General features: G+C 36.5%; 1 protein-coding gene across 12 annotated transcripts in view; it reads left to right on the top strand.

Annotated features, from left to right (window-relative positions):
• Positions 1-21,741, top strand: part of PPFIA2 (PTPRF interacting protein alpha 2) — a 351,928-nt gene that overhangs the window by 201,711 nt on the left and 128,476 nt on the right. For all 12 annotated transcript variants that reach the window (XM_064509618.1, XM_064509631.1, XM_064509622.1 and 9 more), the window contains 2 exons: positions 8,538-8,639; positions 17,882-18,046. In XM_064509618.1, the coding sequence (XP_064365688.1) occupies positions 8,538-8,639; positions 17,882-18,046 (267 nt within the window). The remainder of the gene's footprint in view (positions 1-8,537; positions 8,640-17,881; positions 18,047-21,741) is intronic.

Here is a 21,741-nt window from a genome sequence, read left to right as displayed (position 1 = left end):
TTATTTTCAAAGTAGCAGAGTATGCTATTCTTCCCTGTGAAAACAATTTTAAATTCAACCAGTCTGGTTAACATAAACAACTGCAAAACAAGAGAACCTTAAATTTTCCATTTGTTCCTCTTTAGGGGAAAAAAACCTTTAATTTTATTCCTGTTCATAAACTGGGGAGAATGACTCTGTAGTTTGGTATAATTGGAATTACCACATCCTAACACCCAAAAAAGCATTAAAAATGTAGGCTATATTACTATAACCTTTAACATTTACTTTATTGTAGGTGGAGGCTGTCAAGTCCTTTGCAGCCTCAAGCTTTGTAGCTAGATGCTGATGATGACAAATAAGGAATGTGGAATTTATTTGTTTTCAAGCTTTGTGAAGCTCACATCTGCTATCATAATCTGAAAATCTCACAGAGCATAAGAAATTTTAGGTAAAAAAGTAAAGAGGTGTGGCCTGTGATACCATGCCTTTTTCCTTAGTCCTTCTGTTCTACTATTAATGTAAATGTGAAGCCTAGTTTTGTTTTTTTGAGCAATACCCACTGGGGTATTATTCTTCAGGAAGCATTGACTTCATGTAGAGGTCGATACGCAACAGGTACCAGTTGCAGTTTATTTAAAAATATAGGACAGTGGGAAAAATTGCTGGAACAGCAGCTTGCATACCTCATTCAGCAGTTTTACACTGAAGAGCAATTGATTGTCAGAAAATAGAAGCGTGAACATTTCTCCCTGTTTTTGGAGCTGGTGGAAACTGCTGGAGCCTTCTACAGCTAGTATATGTCACATTAAGAGTTTCATTCATACAGCTCTTTTCCATGACTATAACTCAGCTCCCAGAAGTTAAAACTCATTACTTATGGTAGATGAGTTTACATATCGTAGAAAGAGATGTTGAGCTGAAAAATATGTGCTCAGCTCATGAATCCATTAAATGATGTTTAGCTAAAATTTAGCATGTAGCTGTTTCTAGGGGTTGGAACTCTTTTTAAAAGAACAAACTCCAAGAAAAGAGCATTTTTTCTTTTAAATTCTTAGGCGATAAAAGTGAGTGTTTTGAACACCTTTTACGTGGCATCATATAGAATTTAAGTTTTTACATGACCATTTTGCAGGCTAATTTGGACCCTAATGAAATGAGGAACACAGGTTTGTGTTCAGCTGTTCTGTGCTAATTAGAAAGTTAGACCTGGGTAATTACTTGTGGCTGTACTACCTTCTAGCAGTGTTTCTAAAAACATGTGAATTAAATTAATATTGTTATTTCCCTAGAGTTAAGTGAAATCCATCATGGCAGGTTTGCGTGTGTCTTCTCTGTGTAGGGTCGGCTTTCTTCCTGAAATTATTCAGAGTGAGAAAATCATTGCAGTAAGTTGAGCCATTGCGATAAAACCTGCATTGTTAGAAAAATTAACTTGGGTTTCATAAATCTGTAGGAATTTATATGGCACATGTATTATAGCATGTGTGCTATAGCTATATTAGGCAGTATCCACTCTGAGTCCTGGCAGTGGTACTGTTCTCGCTATTACTTTTAACTTTATCTAAAAGTGCTATGCTGTGGGCCAAAGCAGTGGTCATCGCCATCTGCACCGCTTGTTGCTGGCTACTTAGGAAATGTGATAGCTTTAGCTGCCGTCCTCCACGCTGCCTAGACTGTTATGTGATATGCTGATCGTAGGGGTCAATGCAGAGACCTTGAGAGCAAAAAGAGTCAAAAGCCTTGTGTGCTAACCAGTTATACAGTTGGCAGTTAGTTATACAGTTGGCAGTTATCAAAAGAAGATAGGTATCTTTGATAGGGTTTTTATTTCCTTTACACATTCCCTTGCAATATATTCTTTCTCCTTCGTTCTTTTCATCCTTGATCAAAAACATGCATTATCAAATACTGGTAGCTGGTAAACTGTTTTGTTGTTCAGTAATGACTACTGTGGGATATATAGTGAACTTGTCAAAATAGCAATATGCTATTTGAAGTTGATCTCGTCTTGAAAACTGTCAGTCTTGATGGAACCACTGAGCGTTTTTCAGTGTGACTGTGTGCACCAAGGATCTGCAGCGCAGGTCATTTTGCAAGAAGAAAGCACGCTGGTTAGATAAGCAATCTAATTTCTGAGAAGAGTGATATCAAAGGGTCACTGTCATCCCTCAAACCACATGATGAATACATTTGACATGCAAGTTTTTTAATATTAGGCCAGTGTTGATATAAGTGATTTGTATACTTTTTTGTGTGCATGTGTGACAAATATACCAAGGGCCTCAGATATTATTTAAAGTTTCTTTTTTGTTGGCTTTTGACATACAATTTGGATTGACACTTGTTCTTTTAAAAAATAGTGAAAGTAACGTGATACAGCTGTTGAAATTGGAAGACATTTCTATAAAATAATGAGTTACATATGCCACAAAGCTAAACCAAAATACATATATCTAAGCTCATTCAGTATGTTCAATGGCCTTAATCAGATATATACATTTTATATAATGCTTAGTTCTCCTTTATTATTCTTTTCCAGTATCTTCTGGAAGCAAAATATCTTTTTTTCAGGTACTGAAAGAGAATTTGGAGCATTTTATTTTTGTTCAGAAAAAAACAATTACATCTGGTCTTCTTTGGTGAATTATTCATTCACAATAGGAGACCATCCACAGACTAGTTTGAGAGGATTTTTCCCACCCAGAAAGGAATTGTTGAAGTAGCAAATATTTGCAAGGCTTGTTCAAAATTTGATGTAGATTCAAGGAAGTATTTAAAGAAGGGATTGCTCTTTGGTGGATAATCTATCAAGTAGTTCCCCACTTCTCCCACTTTCCATCGAATCAGTGTATTAGGAATATTCATGTTTGTAGATAAGTTAACATTGGCTTTCAGATTCTGAAAAGTTTTTTCTTTTTTTTTCTCTTCCAAGGAGTATTGACTGTAGGCTGGTGTGTGGGTGAATGTCTGCATGTTTCAGAATTTCAATTAATGCCCACATTTCTGAAAAAAAATAGGATGCTAAGTGTGTGGTCACAAGTCCACTGTGTTACTGAGTTAGCTTTCTCTCTTATGTAACAGAAATCTCATGCTCTTTTTTTTTCCCTCTGGATTCATGAACTCTCACATTGTCACATTTAATCACACTTTCCACATGCTAGGTATCCAGCAGGGCAATAAATAACCCAAACCAACATGGGTAATTCCTTGGTAGTTTGAAGCATGTTCAGTCACTGAGTAAATAATGTCATTAAGATCCCACCTGAAGAAGAGCACCTTATTTAATATCTGAAAGCATGGTGTAAGTCAAACATAATGTAACTCTGTGTTTAAGTTAGAGGCCACAACCACATTATGTTTTTTTTTTTTACATGATTTACTACTATTGGCAGACTTTCTTGAAGTGGTAAAAAAAAATGCTTGCTGCCTATAAAAGGGGGAAAGGGAGACCCAACTTTCTTTTATTTATTTATTTATGGAGAAGTACAGGAAACTCTGCATAAAAACAGCATCATACTGCAAATATATGTATTAATATTTTCAAGAGAACAATTCAGAAACTATTCTGAAAGTGTGACTTTTTTTGAGTTTGAAAAGACCAAAATTTTAGTCCCAAGATCCAAATAAGATTTCCTCTTTTTTACTTGGATCTTCTTACAATACAATATTTTAGGGCACATGTTTTGCAACCTGAAACTCAGATGTGCAGATGAACTGTCACTATACCAAACATTTTGAGCAGAAATGTAACATTAAACATTTCACAAGATTGACACTAAACCCAAAAATTGAACTCTCGCTTTCAACCTATGTAGAATCAAGCAATATTTCTACTGGTCTTCTATAGTAAGAAGATAAACTGTGAACTACATCCAGAGGTTAGTAAGGTTTTGTCCTGTTAGTAGGAGTCAACAGGGATGAAATCCATACATTGATAGTGCAAAATTGCTGAAATAAATCCTTGGTCACTGAAAAAGCATGGAGACTTAATTTTAATATTTCCAATGAAGGAATAATAAGAATAGAAAGAAGATACAATTTTACAAAATTGAATTGGATGAAAACATAATGAATGAAAGGTTACAACTCCTGGGGAATTGTAGTAGATGGTCATTTCTCATGTTAAATGACTTACATCTAAACTTGTAGGGAAGCAAATCTCTCTACTTAGCTTGTGTTGAATGTACTATAAAAAAGATAAAGCCCTACCAGTCTTTCTCCATGTAAAGATTAGTTCATTCATTCATTTCTGAAATGAACTGTGGTTCAAAGAAGGAAATTGAGGAGATTCAGAACTCCTCTGAGAGAGGAAAAGTGTATCTTAAAATGTCTCTGAAACTGGACTTGATGGGCTTTTTAATCTTACAAAGTTTCTTTCTTTCTTCGTGGGGACAGTGAGAGGCAGCTTGCATTTTCATTTGGGTTCATCTCATCCTGCCCTGGACTGTATTCACGTGCTGAGCAGCAGAGCTCTCATAGTGTCTGTGGTGTAACCTCGGCTTGGAGGCTAGATGTATAGGTTTGCTGCATATTAGGCCATAAGAAAACAACCTCTGTAGGCCTTTTATGGGAACAATAAGCGAAGAAAGCATTGGTTAAGCCTGCCCCCAGAGGCAGAGATTTAAGGGAGCAAAGCCGTGGTGTCCCTGCCCTGCACAGTCCTGCTGCCAACACGTCTGGCAGCACTGGCAGCCAGTCCCAGCTGCCCGTGGCCTTCCGCTGCGCTCTGACTCTCTCTTTGCTGCTTCACCGGGGCACTCGATGATTTGTAAGGCCACGTGGTCCTTGCGGTGGCTACGAAGTTCTGTTTGTTCTCAAGACTTCTGCCACCTCTTCATAGATACACACGGGCTAGAGGAAGAACGGTGACTCTGAGTCAGCTCTTTTTCAGTCAGACTGAGTGTTGCAGCATTAAGACAAACGGAGAAACAGCCGATAAGATAGGCACCAAGATTATGCCTATTCAGATGGTAAAAAATTGCTCATTCTTGTGTCATTTATCATGAAAAAATTTAGTTGGTGTCCTGATATCGTAGTATAGTATAAAAATAGTGGAATCAACTGAGTAATTTTCATACATTTTTAATTCCTGTTCGGTTCTTAATTGGCTTAATAGCCAAACAACTTCTACATAAGTATGAAGAGTGCAGTTGTGCCCGTCCAATCATATTAGTTATGCAACAGATACTGGCTTCAGGGCTCCCAAAGTATGACTGACCATGCAAGATTTCTGCTGCAAACAATAATTGCAGATGACAGTATTCCCTTGCTTCCTGTATATATAGGAGGGAATTGCAAGAGCAGAGGTCATTATCATCACATGTTACGACCTGACTGAGTAAAACAAAAATATGCTTTGCTTTGCTTCTAACCTGTGGGAGAAACATGTTCTTTGGAGCATTACACTGTCGTATTTCAGGGGTATCTTAGGCTGAAAGGGTGTATCTAAAATGAGTTTTACCTGTAGCTTTTGAAAGCATGAATCGAAAAGCAAGTTGTGAGGTTTTATCCATTATTAATTTGTCAAAGCAGACGTGGCAGATATAATCATTTGTAAAGCTCTAGGGAAAATTCAGTTAAGCAGTGAGACTTTCTCTGTAAAAACTTATGGTATAAACACCCAGAAAAAAATCTCTCCTTGTCACCATTAAGTCCAGAGAAGTCTCTTGACTCCTGAGCAAATTCTCTAGTACTTCAGATGATAAGAGTCATTTGGTCACTTTAGCTCCCGGTGTACGAGGAAGTGACTGCCAGTGCTGCAAATGTGTCAACAACGCGAGGAAATTTCAGAGCACGGCAGCAAGTGAATAATTATAAGACGTGCAGGTGCTGAATCAGTGAGTCGTATAAAAAGGGCTAAGATACAGGAGATACATTTAGCTCAGGCAAACTGGAGACTAATAGTTGCTGTGAATATAAGCCTAGGATATTTAGAGGCTAAGCAGACACAGTGCTAAGTACAGGACTCTCTGTGTGCAGAATTTTGAGGAATGATTTATTATTAAGCAAGGGAAAGAGTAAGCTCCATGTTGTTCAACAAAGTAATAGAAACTCCATTGCTTAATTATTTGAGACTATACTGATCAAAGCATTAGGGACTGTGCTGCTGCAACAAGCTTGCCTTGGCACAGCAAGGAATAAACAATTTGATAAACTCATGGCTTTCTCCGTTTCCAAGCAAACCAGCAAAAGCATGTTCCCAGACTGCCTTTGCCTTACTGTAGTTAGTAGCTGGACCCGTAAGTCACCAGATGATACTTGTTATCCCTCTCACCACCTGTCTCCCACGCAGATGCCCAAGCCTGTACCAGAAGTCTATTTATATCCAATTGAAAGAGTTATACGGAGAAATGAAAAATAATAAATGATCTATATAATAAAATACTAGTTTTATTATACAGAAAGTTTATTTTATGAGATTTCGAAAGCATTATAAGCTCCTGCAAACTGTACATGAATTAGCAGCAGAGTTCCACCCTGTAGTGCTGTAAAGTTTATCTTCAGGAAGACATGAAGAAAGAATATGTGTGCATGTGTTTTCCTGTTTCAAAGATCCCATCCAATCTGACCAGAGATTGATGGGTTACTATTAAATATGGTATTTTCATTTGGTATGTAACATTATTTATATCCTAAAGTACAGGAGTCTTCTAAATGAAATTCCTGGCTTAATGTTATTGCTTCACTGAGTTTCTGAATCCTGGAGTAAGATCTACAGGCAGAAGTTTTATAATACTTTTGAAAAATGAGAGGAGAGTTTTAAAAATTAGATAGGATTTTCAAAAATAATTTAAACAATATGACATCCTAGTATGCTGTGTGGCCTTACAAATGCTCAATTTTTGGGTTGTAAACTGAAATGGCTGACTAGGAGGTATTGCACAAAACATCATTAGATGGCTCATGTATCAGTAGCTAATCTCTAAAATGAAGTCCACTGAGAATATCAGCACAGCACTTCATTATCACCATGCAATCTGTATGGAAGCTTAAAATGAATTAGATTTCAGAAACTTAAAAGTTAAAGAGTACTTAGTTACATATCGGCAGGGTAGTATTTGGAATCTAATCTGAATATCTTTTTGTATTGTCAGTCATACAATAAGCCAGTAAGTATTTATAAATTTGATTAAAACAGAATGAGCTATATCTAACTCCATTCAATTCTCACGTCACCCAGACTTCTCTGTTAGGCCTGGACAGCACTATAATTTGGATAAAAGCTGCTTTCAGCGACTTGAGGGGAGGCAGGAGACCAAGCCCTTTTGAGAGCATTGCCAGCTTTTGTCTTAAATGAATTGATTTAGTTTCAGCTTTATCTTACTGGCTGGTAAAATAGACTCCTGGACGTGTTTTTTTCCTTAAACTGCTGCTTTCTTTTGGGGGAATTAAGAATGACTTCAGCTGAATCTTGGCTGCCTATGGGTTCTCTCAAGGGCTACTGACTATTTTGGTCAAACTAAAATTATCTTAATATTTAAATAAATATATGTTTGTTAAGTGTCAGTGCTCATCATCAAGACATGTTTTTTCTGAGACATGATCAGAAATTTCAAAGGCTTTTCATCCTTTACCTCACTTTTTTCATGAGAGATGTAGCATCTTTTCACTGTAATGGATAAAATTAACCACTGCTGTTTAATGTTATGCTTGTCAAAAATAAGCACATATGGAGTGAAACCTTTTTCTTATTGAAATGAATAGCAAATCTCTGACTGCCATTTGTGTAGTTGAACTTTTATGTATGTTTTTGGAAGAGTAATAGAGCAATAGTAAAATCAGGGTATTTTAATAGGAAGTTTGACAACTGAAAGATCAGTTTTTCAGAAAACACATTAGCTGCAGCCATTAAACTTAAGATAGCAAATAATTTAAAATCCTGCCTCATTTTATGTCCCTATTTTATAGGGAACTCACTCCAAAATAACAAATATAAATATTGCTGTGACATCATCACAGCCTTTTCATATAATGCCTAGATGCACTTTAATAATTTAATAATATTTAATAGTAATTTAATAATTTAATTCAAATGTCAAGTAAAAATAGTTCAGTGTATTGACTTACACAATGCACATATTATTTATTTATTTATTTTTATTTATTAATCAGATTTTGATCTGTGAATTCCTTAACTTTTTTCTCCCGTACTCTATTGTTGCAGCAGAGGATATGTTGAATTGAACCTTGTTATATGTGAACCATGGTGTCTCTGTTGCTATAAAATAGGCAAATTCTGTTATTCTTCATGCTGCGATTCTGATAACCTCTTTTTTTTTGGTTGGAAATTTATGATTAAAGCCTTGAACCTTCTTTAATTTATAAATATAAGTCAGTGTTTTTCATAGATACTTTTCATTAGATATGCCCATGTTTTCAATGAAAAATGCATAATTTTGAATGTTTTGATAGATGCTGATATTTATATTTGCTATTTTAACTTGTGTTGATGATTTTAAAATATCATTTAAACCCTAAAACTCTAGAATGTATATAGATTCAATTATTTTAGTACTTATATCTTGACTAACTTCATATTTAATTTTATTTCTTAGGAATTTGCTGCACTGACAAAAGAATTAAATGCATGTAGGGAACAGCTGCTTGAAAAAGAGGAGGAGATTTCAGAACTGAAAGCTGAAAGAAACAACACAAGAGTAAGTATACAGAAGACCTTTTATGGATACTATGTATGTATAAAGCAGAAGGAATATACTTACTTATGTATATATATTTAGGTCTTTTGAATAAAGAAGGCAACAAAATCCCAGCCTTACAGTAAGTACATCAGACTTGTAAGGATCTAAGTACTAACGTGTCTTCCACGCTATAGTCCTGCAGGAAAGTGAGTAGTTGCTTTTGCAAGATATATTAGCAGATAAAATAGCAGATTTTGTATATAACATGGTAAGTACATTCTGTTTAAGTGGTTTCTAAAACAAGGGGCTCATGAAGCCTTCCAACACCCCAGGGTGTGCATAAACAGCCTGCACATATTTTCCTCTCTCTTATCATGTCAAAAGCCAGGGTATAACCGACCCATCTTCCACGTGTGCCTTGTATATGATCTGAATGAGGGTGGGATCAAGGCTGCAGGGTGAATCACAGCGAGTCTGCTGTTTAGTCTAGATGCAGCCATTGTGATCCTTGAAGTAAATGTCATTTGCCTTTCAGCTGAGTGAGGACAAGATTCCACCTTTAAATTTGCTGTGTTTTACTTTGATCAAAAGATGCTATTGTGTTTGGGAACATCATCTGTGATGATGCCTTCTGAAAATTTTGAGACAGCGTGCAGAATACTTTTCAGAATAAAATAAATTGCATGTAGAGATGCCTGGGGCAAAGGCAGAAGTGATCAAGGAATGGAAGAGGAGAACAGAGGAGGCGTTATGGGCTGTGGAATGGGGTGAGAAAAGAGATGGAGTGGTCCCAGTCCAGACAGAGGTTGGGCTGGAAATGGACATACAGAATAGATCTCAGAGAGGTTGACCACCAAGGGTGTTTTCTCATATGCATATTTCCTTTCTCAGTGCTCTGGGTAACTCTTCCTGTTGTCCTTCTCTCACTAAACTCATAGCACTGCAGTTGCTCAAATAACATCATTCTGTGGTTAGCTAATTTGCTTTCTGAAGAAAATCTAACAATGTACATGACAGAAAACCTGTAAGGGGGTCTTTCCCTCCCCTTTCATCATTGAAAGCCAGGGTGCAATAGACTTCAGAAATCCAAAGAGGGAAGTATGGTACAGATCCCTACAAGGAGGTGAAGCTGCTTCATCTACCTACATGCTAGCTCGCCGGGACAAGAAGAGATAATCACAGAAATGAATGGTTAATGTGATGTTCCCCCATTAATGTGATGGCGAACATAGACCAGACCTGCTTTTTCTCCCATGAATCTTACACATTCTAAACAGTCCAAAATGGCATATTTTCCTACAAAAATAGTATTAATGGGTGGAGAAGCACTTCGAGATTAAATTGCATTCTTGAGGTTTAGAAGGCCATCTCAACTACAAATCTGAAGTTTTTCTACACCTGCTTAAAAATTACCAGTAGCTGCTATGTATACTAGTTGTCGTAGTGTTTAAAGAAAACTTAGGAAAGTTAATTAAAACTATTTATGTAGAATAAAGAATACTTTGTGTTTATTTCTAGCACAAACTTCTGAAGACACAGAGATGCAGTTAAGGTACATGCTCAGACAATTTTATCTACTGAGTAATCTACATAAACCCATTCCTCCACTGAACTAAGGTAAACAGGACATATCTCCATTTGCCTTTCTTTACATAAAAAAGCCACCATATAAACTAAATTTATAATGTCATCTCACTTTTCATAAGTTCTTCGTAAGTATGCATATAACACTCTTTAGCACAGTACTTTGTTCATTTCAGTACTATGCCCACTGAATACCAAGGCAAGGTTGGTTTATTAAAACTGCAGTATACTGATACCTACTGAGGATCAGATATAATAAACAGATCAGAGTAGGAAAAATCCAAGATAGCCTAACAGTCAATGATCGTCACTTACCAAAAGACTGAAATGAAAAACAAGAAGTCGACTACAAGTCATCTCCTAAGTCAGATTGATCTCTGACACAGGCATCTTCTTTGCAAACCAAGAACCTTAAAGATCATCCACTCTTAAGTTTCTTATGTTATGTAGAAGAAAAATTGTTAAGAGATTTCCAGGAGAGCTAATATGAAGGAATGAAAGTTATAATGTGTGAAGACCTTGCTGGAAGTCCTCGCAGCTAAAATTAATAAATTCCACCAGTGTATCTTGAGAATGAGGAACAAGCTAGACATTGGAGGTGAAAAGATTTAGGCTACAGAATATATAGTTTGGAGGAATGCAACAATAACCACTAGGTGAAAATATTCTCCTAAATAGCTCTTCCTACTACTTTTAAGTAGAGACTTCATTCTAAATTCTGAGACCCATATTTTTATACTTTTTAATCCAACTTTTTATCTCCCTGGGTTACAGCATAAAGATACTGTTTGCATTACCTACTACTTCAGTCTTAAGATCAGCAAGAAATAAAAGTGGCAAGTCTATCAAGTTCTGAGTAGACATTCCCAACTCTCTCTCCCCTTCTAACTACCTTCTACATTTTCAGTTATGCCTAGCTAGTAGTTTTTTCTTTATTCTAGACCCACATCCATGTGTTTCTTTGTTTCTTGGCAACAACCTCGTACAGTTTTTGCCAGTTTCCACAGGAAACACACACCTCCTGATTTCCCGCTCTATGCCAAGCTGCAGGGGCAGACCGTGACATTCAAACATATCAGAGAGAGAACGTGCTGGAGTTACATTCTTTAGGACCCAGAAACTCCCAAGCCTTAGCCAAAATACGAGGGTTTAAACCTTGCTCCAAACTTAAATCTGTGAGTTCTGACTCAATCCTCCTACCAGTATTCTTAAGCAAAGCCCCCTAATGAACTTTTGCTGTTGATTATGTATTTGCCTACAATAATTTACTTTTCCTTATATATTACAATAGAAACATTTTCATGTGAAGAATTTAGTTGGCAGCTTAACCTGTTAATACATGAGGCAAAACAGAAAATGCAGAGCATGTGCGTGTGTATGGATTGGGGCAGCATTGCTGACAGGAAGACAGACAGGTTCTCTCTGTAAAATCATTGCATGTGACTTTGAAAACATATGCAAAGAGATCTTTATAGAAACTATTACAGTTATTTCTCTGGATATAAGTGTATTTTGAAAAGAAAAAACACCCTATAGCATCTAGAAAGATAGAATAGAAAGACAGAATCTTTTCTGAAGCTGGAACTTAGATCAGTGCAATCTAGCGTATTATTTAATGGGAATGATAAATAACACCAGTTTAAATTAAAAGTGAAAATAATTTTTGTGCCAATCTATATTCTTTAAAAGTAGAGAAAGTTCATAAGGTTTAGTTATTAAATCACAATATGATTATGAGGAAATTTGGGGTTTGGTTCGGTGACTAAAACAAAAATTCTTTTAAAATACTTATATGGATAATCTGGTAGTATTTTTTTTCGCGATAACAAAAAAATCCAACACCTCTGTATACATTTTGCATATAACTTAAAATGTTACTTTAAGCTGCTCTGAAATATTTTACTTCAAGCATTTTTGGGAACAGGAAAAATGAAACCCAATGTTCATGAATAAAATAGCAGTAATAAAGACAGTGTCATCGTCTTTCTTTTACTCGATGCCTCAGGAGCTGAAGCACTTAAAGGGAATGTGGCTAACCTAGATTCAATTTTATTCCCCTTTTATTGTCTCAATTAGTTAATGAATGGTCTATAAAACTTCTTCAATTAGCCACTGCAGTCTCATAACATTCATAGACCATAATTTTACCCTTCAATTTTATGATTAAATTGCCATTTTATTCTGTTACAAAACTCTAAGAATATCTTTGAAACTATACTTTCTACTCCTTTTTTAGCTCATTTTCTTAGAGATCCTTTTGATTACATCATTTTAAGAGGTGTTGAAACTAAATCAGGCACTCTATTTTCTTTGTTAAAAATGATGATGTGAGTTCTTATAGTCTGAAAGCATCAGACTCATAAAAATAAGTATAACTGTATCCTAAAAGTCTGTAAAGGCAAATTCATTGTTTCACTAATGCAAATTACAGTAATTTACATAAAAAATTACATTAAAATTGCATAATTTTTGCCTCAGTATTATGATCTCTTATGTACTCCCATGTTTTTCTTTCAAAGTAAGAGCTTTTATCATATAGCACAGTAGCAATAGATGATAGTATTTAGCACCTGTATTTTCAGACACTATATAGGCTAATAGTTATTACATTTATATTCATTATTCTAATGAAAATCTTTATTGTTATCATTTTGTATCAGTATTCTGATTATTACCTTTTCTTTCTACTTTTACTTTACATATATTTCTCATTCAGATTTTAGGTTCCCACTGCTGCCTCTTCTGTCTTGCAGGTACAAATAAGAGAGACACAGGACATGAACTGCAATTAGGCTGTAACTTTATTTTTCTCACTTCTATTTAAGGTTGCCCCAGTTGATCGTTGGTGCAAATTGACTTCCATCATTGTTGTGCAAGTGCTGAAGAAAAGCATATGTTTGGTTTTAGAGATGATCTGCAACCTCCTATCTGTTTATTTTACCTGTCGTCTTTGCTTGCACCAGAGATGGAGATTCACTGAACAATGTGCACTCTAAACATAGACTGAAGGGAAATTCGGTTTTGCCTGTACTGGTGGGAAGTTTTAAGTTGAACCTGGAAAGAGCATTGTCTTCTCATGGGTTGCCCTGTTCCTCTAGGGAATCCCTTAAGCTAACCCTGGCTCATTTCAGCAAATCCCTTTTCTTCTATATTCTTTTTTCCCTATATTTTGCTATCTACACCTCTTCTCTCCATCACCTTCTTCTGATTCTTTCCTTCCCCCTTTTACTACCCTGTCGTGATTTTTTTTTTTTTTTTTTTTTTTGCAAAATAGCTTGTTGCAAATAAAGAGAGTAAAGATAAAATATTTTACATTAATTAAAATCCAGGTCCTGTAATAACACAAACTCTAATGAGTTGCACTAATTTCAACTTACTGTGTCACCATCCCTAAAAAAGGGTGTTTTAAACTTTTTTAATTTTTTCATACATACATTTTCATACATGTGTGTCCATGTAGTAATCATAGTAGGCCATAATATAGTAGCTGCTAAAAGACATGACTAACCTGCACACATGTCGTTTACATTGTTACATTTAGCTTTGTATTTCTGTTTCACAGAAACCAGTCACTTGCAAAAGTGCTTTGGAAGTGATTTGAGAAATAGGGGAGGCTGGGTATATTCTAAATTTTTTTCCTTGTGGATTTCGTTCTAATTAACATTTTTAAATGCTTCATTCCATCACAAAATATATACTAGAGAAATTTTCAGTTTTTAAATACTGATTTTTAAATACTCCTTATGCTCATGAAGAGTCCAGACTTCTAGAAACCTTCATTCAATTTAGCTAAGATACAATTAGCAGCAATTCATTTTGGGAATCCTAACATTTGCTCAGCATAAAAGTAAAATTTGGTTGTCTGATTATTGCATGACTCATTGGCAAGCTTGTTTGGTGATAGGAAAAGCGTAGCAACGACCTGACATTATGCTTGGGTGATTCTGTCCGGCTTGCTGCTGTTGATCTTGATCTTCCTCTCTCTGCAGCCCGCCTGCCCCTGTGAGCGCTCCATGACTGTGGCAGCGTAACACAGCGTGAGGGAGCAGAAGGTGCTCAGCAGCACATGCTGTTTGCTAATGCCAGTGTTTAACTGCAACATGCAAAAATACCTCGGGCTGTTCCTAACAAATTTTTGTAATATAAATCAAATACTAACATCTCTACGGTATCATTTTGATATGGCATCTTGTGGTGTTCTTTTCACTAATATCTGGGGTAGTAATTTGTGAAGTCCATAGAGGAGAGAGTCCTCAACCTGCTCACACAGCAGATATTGTGATTTCCTTCAGGTGTTCAACTTAAATGTTGCCTGGACACAGCAGTATCTTCAATGTCAATTTTATGTATTTTTATGTCCCTTCCCCCATCACTGTAGTAGCTGAACACTTCACAGTTCTGTAAGTGTAGTTACATTTGCCATTCACAGGGAAGTAGGGAAGAACTATTACCCTTTTTTAATACAGTTGTAATTGAGGTGAAGATGGGTAAAATAGCAGTATCAAATCGGTAGAGTAGGGAGCGAGGATTTGACGTCAGGTGCTCAGTCCCAGTCAAGTGCTCTGACCCATGGATTATTCTTCCGTCTCAGCATGGCGAGGAACCATGTGGCGCTGGGAGAGCTGGTCAGTAATACGCTCTGGTCAGCTACCACGGCTTTGCCAATAAGCACGAATCTCAGAATTTGTAAAGAAATAGAGCTGACTTTGTTCAAAAGCAAAAAATAAAGCATTGCTATTAGCCAGAAAACTGTGTCATCATGCCTTCTTGAGCAATCTTTGGGCTGACGGCAAGGAAGATTCTGCTCTTCAGAGGTAATTTCCAGAAAAATGAATAAGTGTTATCCGAGTAGCTTGGGTGAATAAGTACAATAAGAAAAAGCATGGCATGTTAACAAGTAATGCAGTAATTCCCCATGGGCACCTCAACACATTGCCGCGATGTCAGCTGCTCTCTCTTTTTCCAGCAATATAGGCAATGCAATGTTGATTTAACAACCACTATGAAATATATGCAGACTGTTAAATATGTTTTTGTCACCTCTAAAATGGCAATTTTACATTAAGGACCAGAATTGCTTTTGTGTGTATTAAATGGATAAGTTTCTCTTGATCTGGTTTTATACATTATGTGTATTTCTAACATGATAGCACCTTAAGCTAAAGATAAATATTTTATCTGCTAATGTGGAATGGAGTAGGGTGCTGTAGTGTTCATCCCACATAGTGAACTCCTCCACCTTCACCCCATTAGAAATGCTGAGTTCCCACCACTCTACCGTCTTCTTATACTTGGAAACCTTATTTAAAAGCTTTTACTTCACCACTCTTTTCAGTCTCTGTTCTTCCTTCTCATAAGAAGGTTCCTGTCTTTCTTCTGTCTATCTTCCAATTCCCTGTCAAGATCTTTTGTCTACCCCAACTCAAAACACGGTGCTGGATGTACATTGTTTTTTCCTGTGTTCCTTATTTTTCTTTGTTCTGTAGGTTCTGTGTAATTCCTTCTGCCCTGAAAGTTTTTTCCATGTCGAGAATTCTGTATTGCCATCATTTTTCTTCCCTGATTTTTCAGATTTTCTCATTTTCCTTTCCAGCTAGAACTCATATACAGGGTCTCAGGATTCTCCTTTCCTATCATCACAGTCTTTGGAAGATAAATTGTCGAAGGTGGCAGGGTGTCAAATATAAATTTGCCCAGTGGTTGGGCAAAAATGATGTTGTTATTCTGGACTGTTTTAATGAGTGTCAGTGTGAGCTGCAGATAGTCACAGACTTACAGAAGGTAGAAGGTATGACCATCCTAACAGTTAACAGTGGTTCAACATTTTCCTCTTTTTTTTTTTTTCAATTTTCCAATAATTAATAGCATTTTGACCATGTTTGGACTGTTCCTGAAATAGGCGTGATGCATTGAAGTTATTGCGTAAAGAAAGAAAGATGAGTCAGACTCTGACAGGAGCAGCCACCAAGTAGCAGTGACTGTTTCAAAATGTAGGTCCACAGCATGGGGTTCGAGTCACGGTCTGGCTACCCTGGGGCTCCAAAATGGGGCAGAGCCTGGCTGCTGACGGAAGGAAATGTTGCGGCAGCACAGTCTTTTGGGAGAGATGGGACAGACGCATTAGAAATCAGCTGGGACTTTCTTTCCTCCAGTAATCTCCATGGCCTAGAAAAAGACATGAAGATGTATGAATGTAGACCCTAATTCAGAAATTTCTGGTAGCACTTAACAGTGCTGATATGTGCTTTAAGTGCTGATATGGACAGAAATACTCGGTAAATATTTAGAGGCTATTCTGATCTAACCTGAGTTACAGGCTTACCACATTCCAGCATCAAGTTGCTGATACTTCTGTCATGAACAGGCCACTTCAAACATGCCTATTGCTTCAGACTGCTTCAAATTATTAAAAATCCCTCAACATCTGCCTTCAACCCTACAGGGATCAGATGACAAAGCTCATGCGTCTTCATGCTCATTTGCTCTTGATAAATTTGGGCCATCGCTTGAATTCAAAAATGACAAAAATATATTCCTCCTTTCTTCAGCTGCATGGAGTCATTACAATTCTTAATGTATTAACATCATTTGCATAGGTGTTCACTATTTTTTTCTAAATAATAGAATTATTGTAAACTAATAACCAGGTGCAAGTGCAGATACAGGAACCATGACTGAAGCATAGATAACATTAAACCCAAGTCATTCCTGGTTTAATAGCTGTATATTACAATTACAATGTGATTACAGTCTGGTTTTGCTGTTCCATGTCTTTTAATTTGTGTAAAAACAAAGATCATTATGTGGATGAGAATAACTATGCATTAAAGGTAAATATATCTCTTTTCTAATAGTATCTGTATTAAGAACCATATCAAAGAAGCAATGATAGATAATTATCTATGTAACCTTCAAATTTCCAGTTCAATGATTTAGATATAATTGTGTGTTGTAATTACAATACATTTATCACATGCTATGATTCATGAATTTAGCTAACCTGTTTTAGCTTTACAGCTAACCAATGCTCATGTATGTTCAAACACTAAGAACAGCAGTGATGGTTGATGTTACTTACAGTTGCCTAAAAGATAGTGCTTGTGGACCTTTTTGTCTTCCATCATGTTTGTAATACGATAGAGACATTAGAGAACATGCTAGTGACAAACACCATTAGCCATGGCATTTAGAATAAATACTGTCTTAAAATTTCAATGAAATGTTCTGTTTATTTTTTCATCCAATGTTAAGTGACTTCCAGTATAAATTAAAAATATATTACAGTTAGGCTGAATCAATTATAAACTACTTTAGCATTTTTACATAATGTTTTAGGCTGGTTTTGTTTGTTATTTGGTTATTAATGCTAATCAATTACTATGACAAATAACATTGTAAATATGTATTTAATTTAGTTAAATAGTGACTCTGTGTTGAGTGATTTTTTGTTCTCACTGTTCATAGCAGAGTTGTAAATGAAAAGATGAGTACATTTCCTATTTTTCTACTTATTCCATCTGATTTAGAATCATGAAATGTTGGCAACAATTCCAGCAGTCTTTCCCATAGCAAGGTTGCCAAGAGCACTGCCATTTGGTACTGTGCACTTTGTAGTTAGAAATTCCATGGCGTTTAGGTGCACACAAATTAATAACCTTTTATATTAAATCCAATAGCTGTTACTGGAGCATTTGGAGTGCCTTGTCTCAAGACACGAAAGGTCACTGAGGATGACAGTGGTGAAACGGCAAGCACAGTCTCCCTCAGGAGTTTCCAGTGAAGTTGAGGTCCTCAAAGCCCTGAAATCTCTGTTTGAGCACCACAAGGCTTTGGATGAAAAGGTACAGTATGGAGAAAAGCTTACCAAATAATACACTCTTAGACTTGTTTTATTGTGCCTCGCAATGCAACAGAGCAATAGTATTGTTAATTTCGTTTTTGAAATATGTCCTGTACTTGCAGCAATTATACACATCCAAAGAAATTCTTAAGAAAGTGTGACCAATAGCTATAATACACTTCATGTCACTATAGCTATCATGTGTAGTCAATACTACTGACTATTGCAAAACAATTTCACGTAAATCTCACCCCTACCAGATATGCTGCTCTTATTCAACCTTAAGCAAACATGACACCATGGGGTTTATTAGCTCTGCTGTATGTCTTTTTAAGTAAGTTACTGCTGAGAAAGTATAGGTATCTCAAATTTCAATATCATATCCACAAACTGAGAGTAAAAAGGCAGAATGAGATAGTGTTCCCATCTACATAAAAGAACTTGCCTCTTCAAAATTTTTACAACTTATATAAATATTATTAGAGGAAAACCTCCTAAGTTTCAGAGATTTTTCAGCATTTACTACATAAGCGCATTATTTCCTGTAAGAGTATAGTAACCTAAAATGAGTACAATCCTTCATTATCAAAAGTAGTGGAGGGGTTTCAAAACCAAGATGAGAAACTGATGACGTTAACTGCATCTAGTTATGCCAATTCAGGGGGTCTTTGCACTGCATTCCCCATGTGTCCAGTGCTGGAAAGACTTCTTAGTGTGAATATAACTCAGTATGACTGAGAAATCACCTTGAGCATCGCCTTACATGAATTCAGAAATCCATTTTAAGTCTAGAAACAATATACTCAAAAGATGCTGTATCTGAATTGGAAAGTGCTTTGAAACTACACGTGGGGAGCACATGAGAATCACTGCTCACCACCAACATACCTGGTTCCTTGTGGGGTCTGTCTTGGCTCATTTGCTTGGGCTCAGCACTGCGGCTGAATTGCGTCTGGGTCTGATGTGGTTGGGTAACCAGGAGAGACATCTTGTGCACAACAGCATCTGGAGCTGTGCACTACATAGTTGACCTGCACTGTATAGAACCAGTGGTCTCATGGTCATACATTTAACTTTTTCAGAAATGTACTCAGAAAGTTCACTATATTTAAGGAGCTGTTATTAAAAAAAAAAGCAGCTTTATAAATAGGATAGCTGCAGTTATATAATAGTATTTATTTTTCATTGCTAATAAAGTTGTGGAACACTATAGATTATGACTTATACAGGATTTAACTATCAGGTTCAAGGTTAAATGAATTTAAGTAACTTTAAGAAATGCCAAGTCTGAACTTAGATTTTGTGTTTAGGTATAAGTGAACATGTTCTATTCAGTTACACATCACAAAAGCACACTTAAAGGAAGTTTAGAAAAAGGAATGTACTGACTTTTAGCTGCTATTAACAGTTCAGTTTTATAAGGTTTTTACTGCCGCTATGACTTACAAAATCCTGTATTATTAAAAATATCTTATGAGGATTAGTAGGGTTTATGGTTCGAGCCTTGATCTTTTATTCAACATTTTAAAGACTGATAAAACTGTAAAAAGTAGGGAGTTCTCATGCTTTATACTTTTTGACAGTTTGTTGGATAAATATAAGAAATCATGAGAACTAATCTTTAAATAGATTCTGATTACTCAGCAGTAATGTGCTTTTTAGATATCTTCTTTTGCAAAGGTTTTATTCTACTGTGCAGTTTATTTTACATCCCAGGTTGAAGATTACCATACAGAATCAGATTTTAGTTAAATATAGTATTTCCACCTACGTTCTGAAAATTATATTTTCTATTTTTTTACATAACAGATTAGAATCAGTAATCAGCTTATTTAAAAATTTTGGCATAACACAGGTGTACATCATATGTATATACAGGGTCTATGTCCCAGTGGTAACAACAATTATCAGTGTAGAAAAATAAGCTGTGTGCAATCATATTAGCAGAAGATTTGTATAATTTTAACTTATTTAACTCATACTTTCATTACAAAACATTCCAAGGGTTATTGAGGAAACAGTTTACTAAATGATTTTAAACTAATTTGTTTTAAACTAGGGCCCATTATTTTCAGGTACAAATCATGCATAAAATTATATGTTCATGTTATAGTATTTCTCATTAGAAAGACTGGAACCAAGATGTTTTATATACCATCTGGATACCTGATGATATAATGCTACCACGTTATACCACATATTGTCATCATTATCAGGATTTTTACTCAAAAATGATGGGAGTAAGAAGGACTGCAGACACCCAAATGTGCTAATAAACTTTTATGGTGTATGAGTCATCTGTTCTGTACTTTCTTTGACAGAAAAATTGTAAAGCATATATTTCAGATGTGTTTCATCACCTTCAGAAATGAGATATGATTCCATCAATGCAAACTAGTTGAAGTTATTCAGAGAAGAGTAGAATAATGTAGGCTGGGCCTCTTGGAGGGCCAACTATTTCAGGTTGTTCAGGGCCTTGTCCAGTCAAGTTCTGAGTATCCCCAGGGAGAAAAACAGAAAACCTAGTCCAGTGTTTGCCTATCTTGATTGTAATTTTTCTTTCTGAATACCTAGTTGGAATTTCCCTTCTTGAGACTTGCAGCTGTTCCTTCTTGTCCTTCCACTGTGTATCTCCAAGAAGCATCTGGCTCCATCTTCTCCACACCCTCCCATCAGGTTGTTGTAGACAGCAATAAAGTCTCCCATGAGCCTTCACTTTTTAAGCCTGAACAGACCCAGCTCTCTCAGCCTCTCCTCGTATGCCATGTGCTCTAGTCCATGTGACCATCTTGATAGGCCTCCGCTGAACTCACTCCAATCTGTCAGTGTCTTTCTTGTACTGGGAAGCCCAAAACCAGACACAGTACTCCAGATGTAGTTTTACAAGTGATGAGCAGAGGGGAATCGATGTTTCCCTCAACTCACTGGCTGCACTTTTGTTAATGTAGCCCCATGTGCCTGGCCTTCTTCACCACAAGGGCACACTCATGTTCAACTTGCTGTTCACCACAACCCCCAGATCTTGTCTGCAAAGCTGCCTTCTCCTCAATCAGCCCCCAGCCCATCCTCTAATCTCTGCTTACTTCAGGAGGTTTCTGTCAGCCCATTTCTCCAGCCTGTCAGGTTCACTCAGAATAGGGGAGTTGCCTCCAACATATTGACCACTCTGCCCAGTTTGGTATAGACCACAAACTTGCTGAAAGTTCACTCTACCCCATCATCTAGATCATTAATAAAGTCATAAAGGAATAGCAGTCTCCTTATCAACTTTTAAGCAGCACCACTACTAATCAGATGCCAGCTGGACTTTGTGTCACTGGTCACAAATCTCTGGGCTGGGAGTCCAGCCACTTTTCCATTCTCTTTATAATCTATTTATTCAATCTGTATTTCACCAATTTCTCTATAGTGACAAACAAAGTTCTTGCAGAAAGCCGTGCTAAAGTCAAGGTAAACAACATCCCCCATGCTTTCACCTAATCCATGAAAGAAGTCATGTCATCACACAAGGCAATAAGGTTGGCCAGATGCCATTTGCCTTTGGCAAATCCATGCTGGCTGTTCCCAATCGCCTTTTTGTTCTCTATATGCCTGGAAATGGCTTCCAGCAGGAAGGTAATTTCCATGACCTTCCCAGCACTGACCAGCCTGCAGTTGCCTGGATCCTCCTTCCTGCCTTTCTTGATGATGGACATG

This window comes from Dromaius novaehollandiae, chromosome 1 (genome assembly GCF_036370855.1).
Source record: "Dromaius novaehollandiae isolate bDroNov1 chromosome 1, bDroNov1.hap1, whole genome shotgun sequence".
NCBI classification, from domain to species: domain Eukaryota; kingdom Metazoa; phylum Chordata; class Aves; order Casuariiformes; family Dromaiidae; genus Dromaius; species Dromaius novaehollandiae.
Note: the sequence above shows the minus strand (reverse complement) of the source record. Positions and strands in the feature narration are given on the sequence as shown.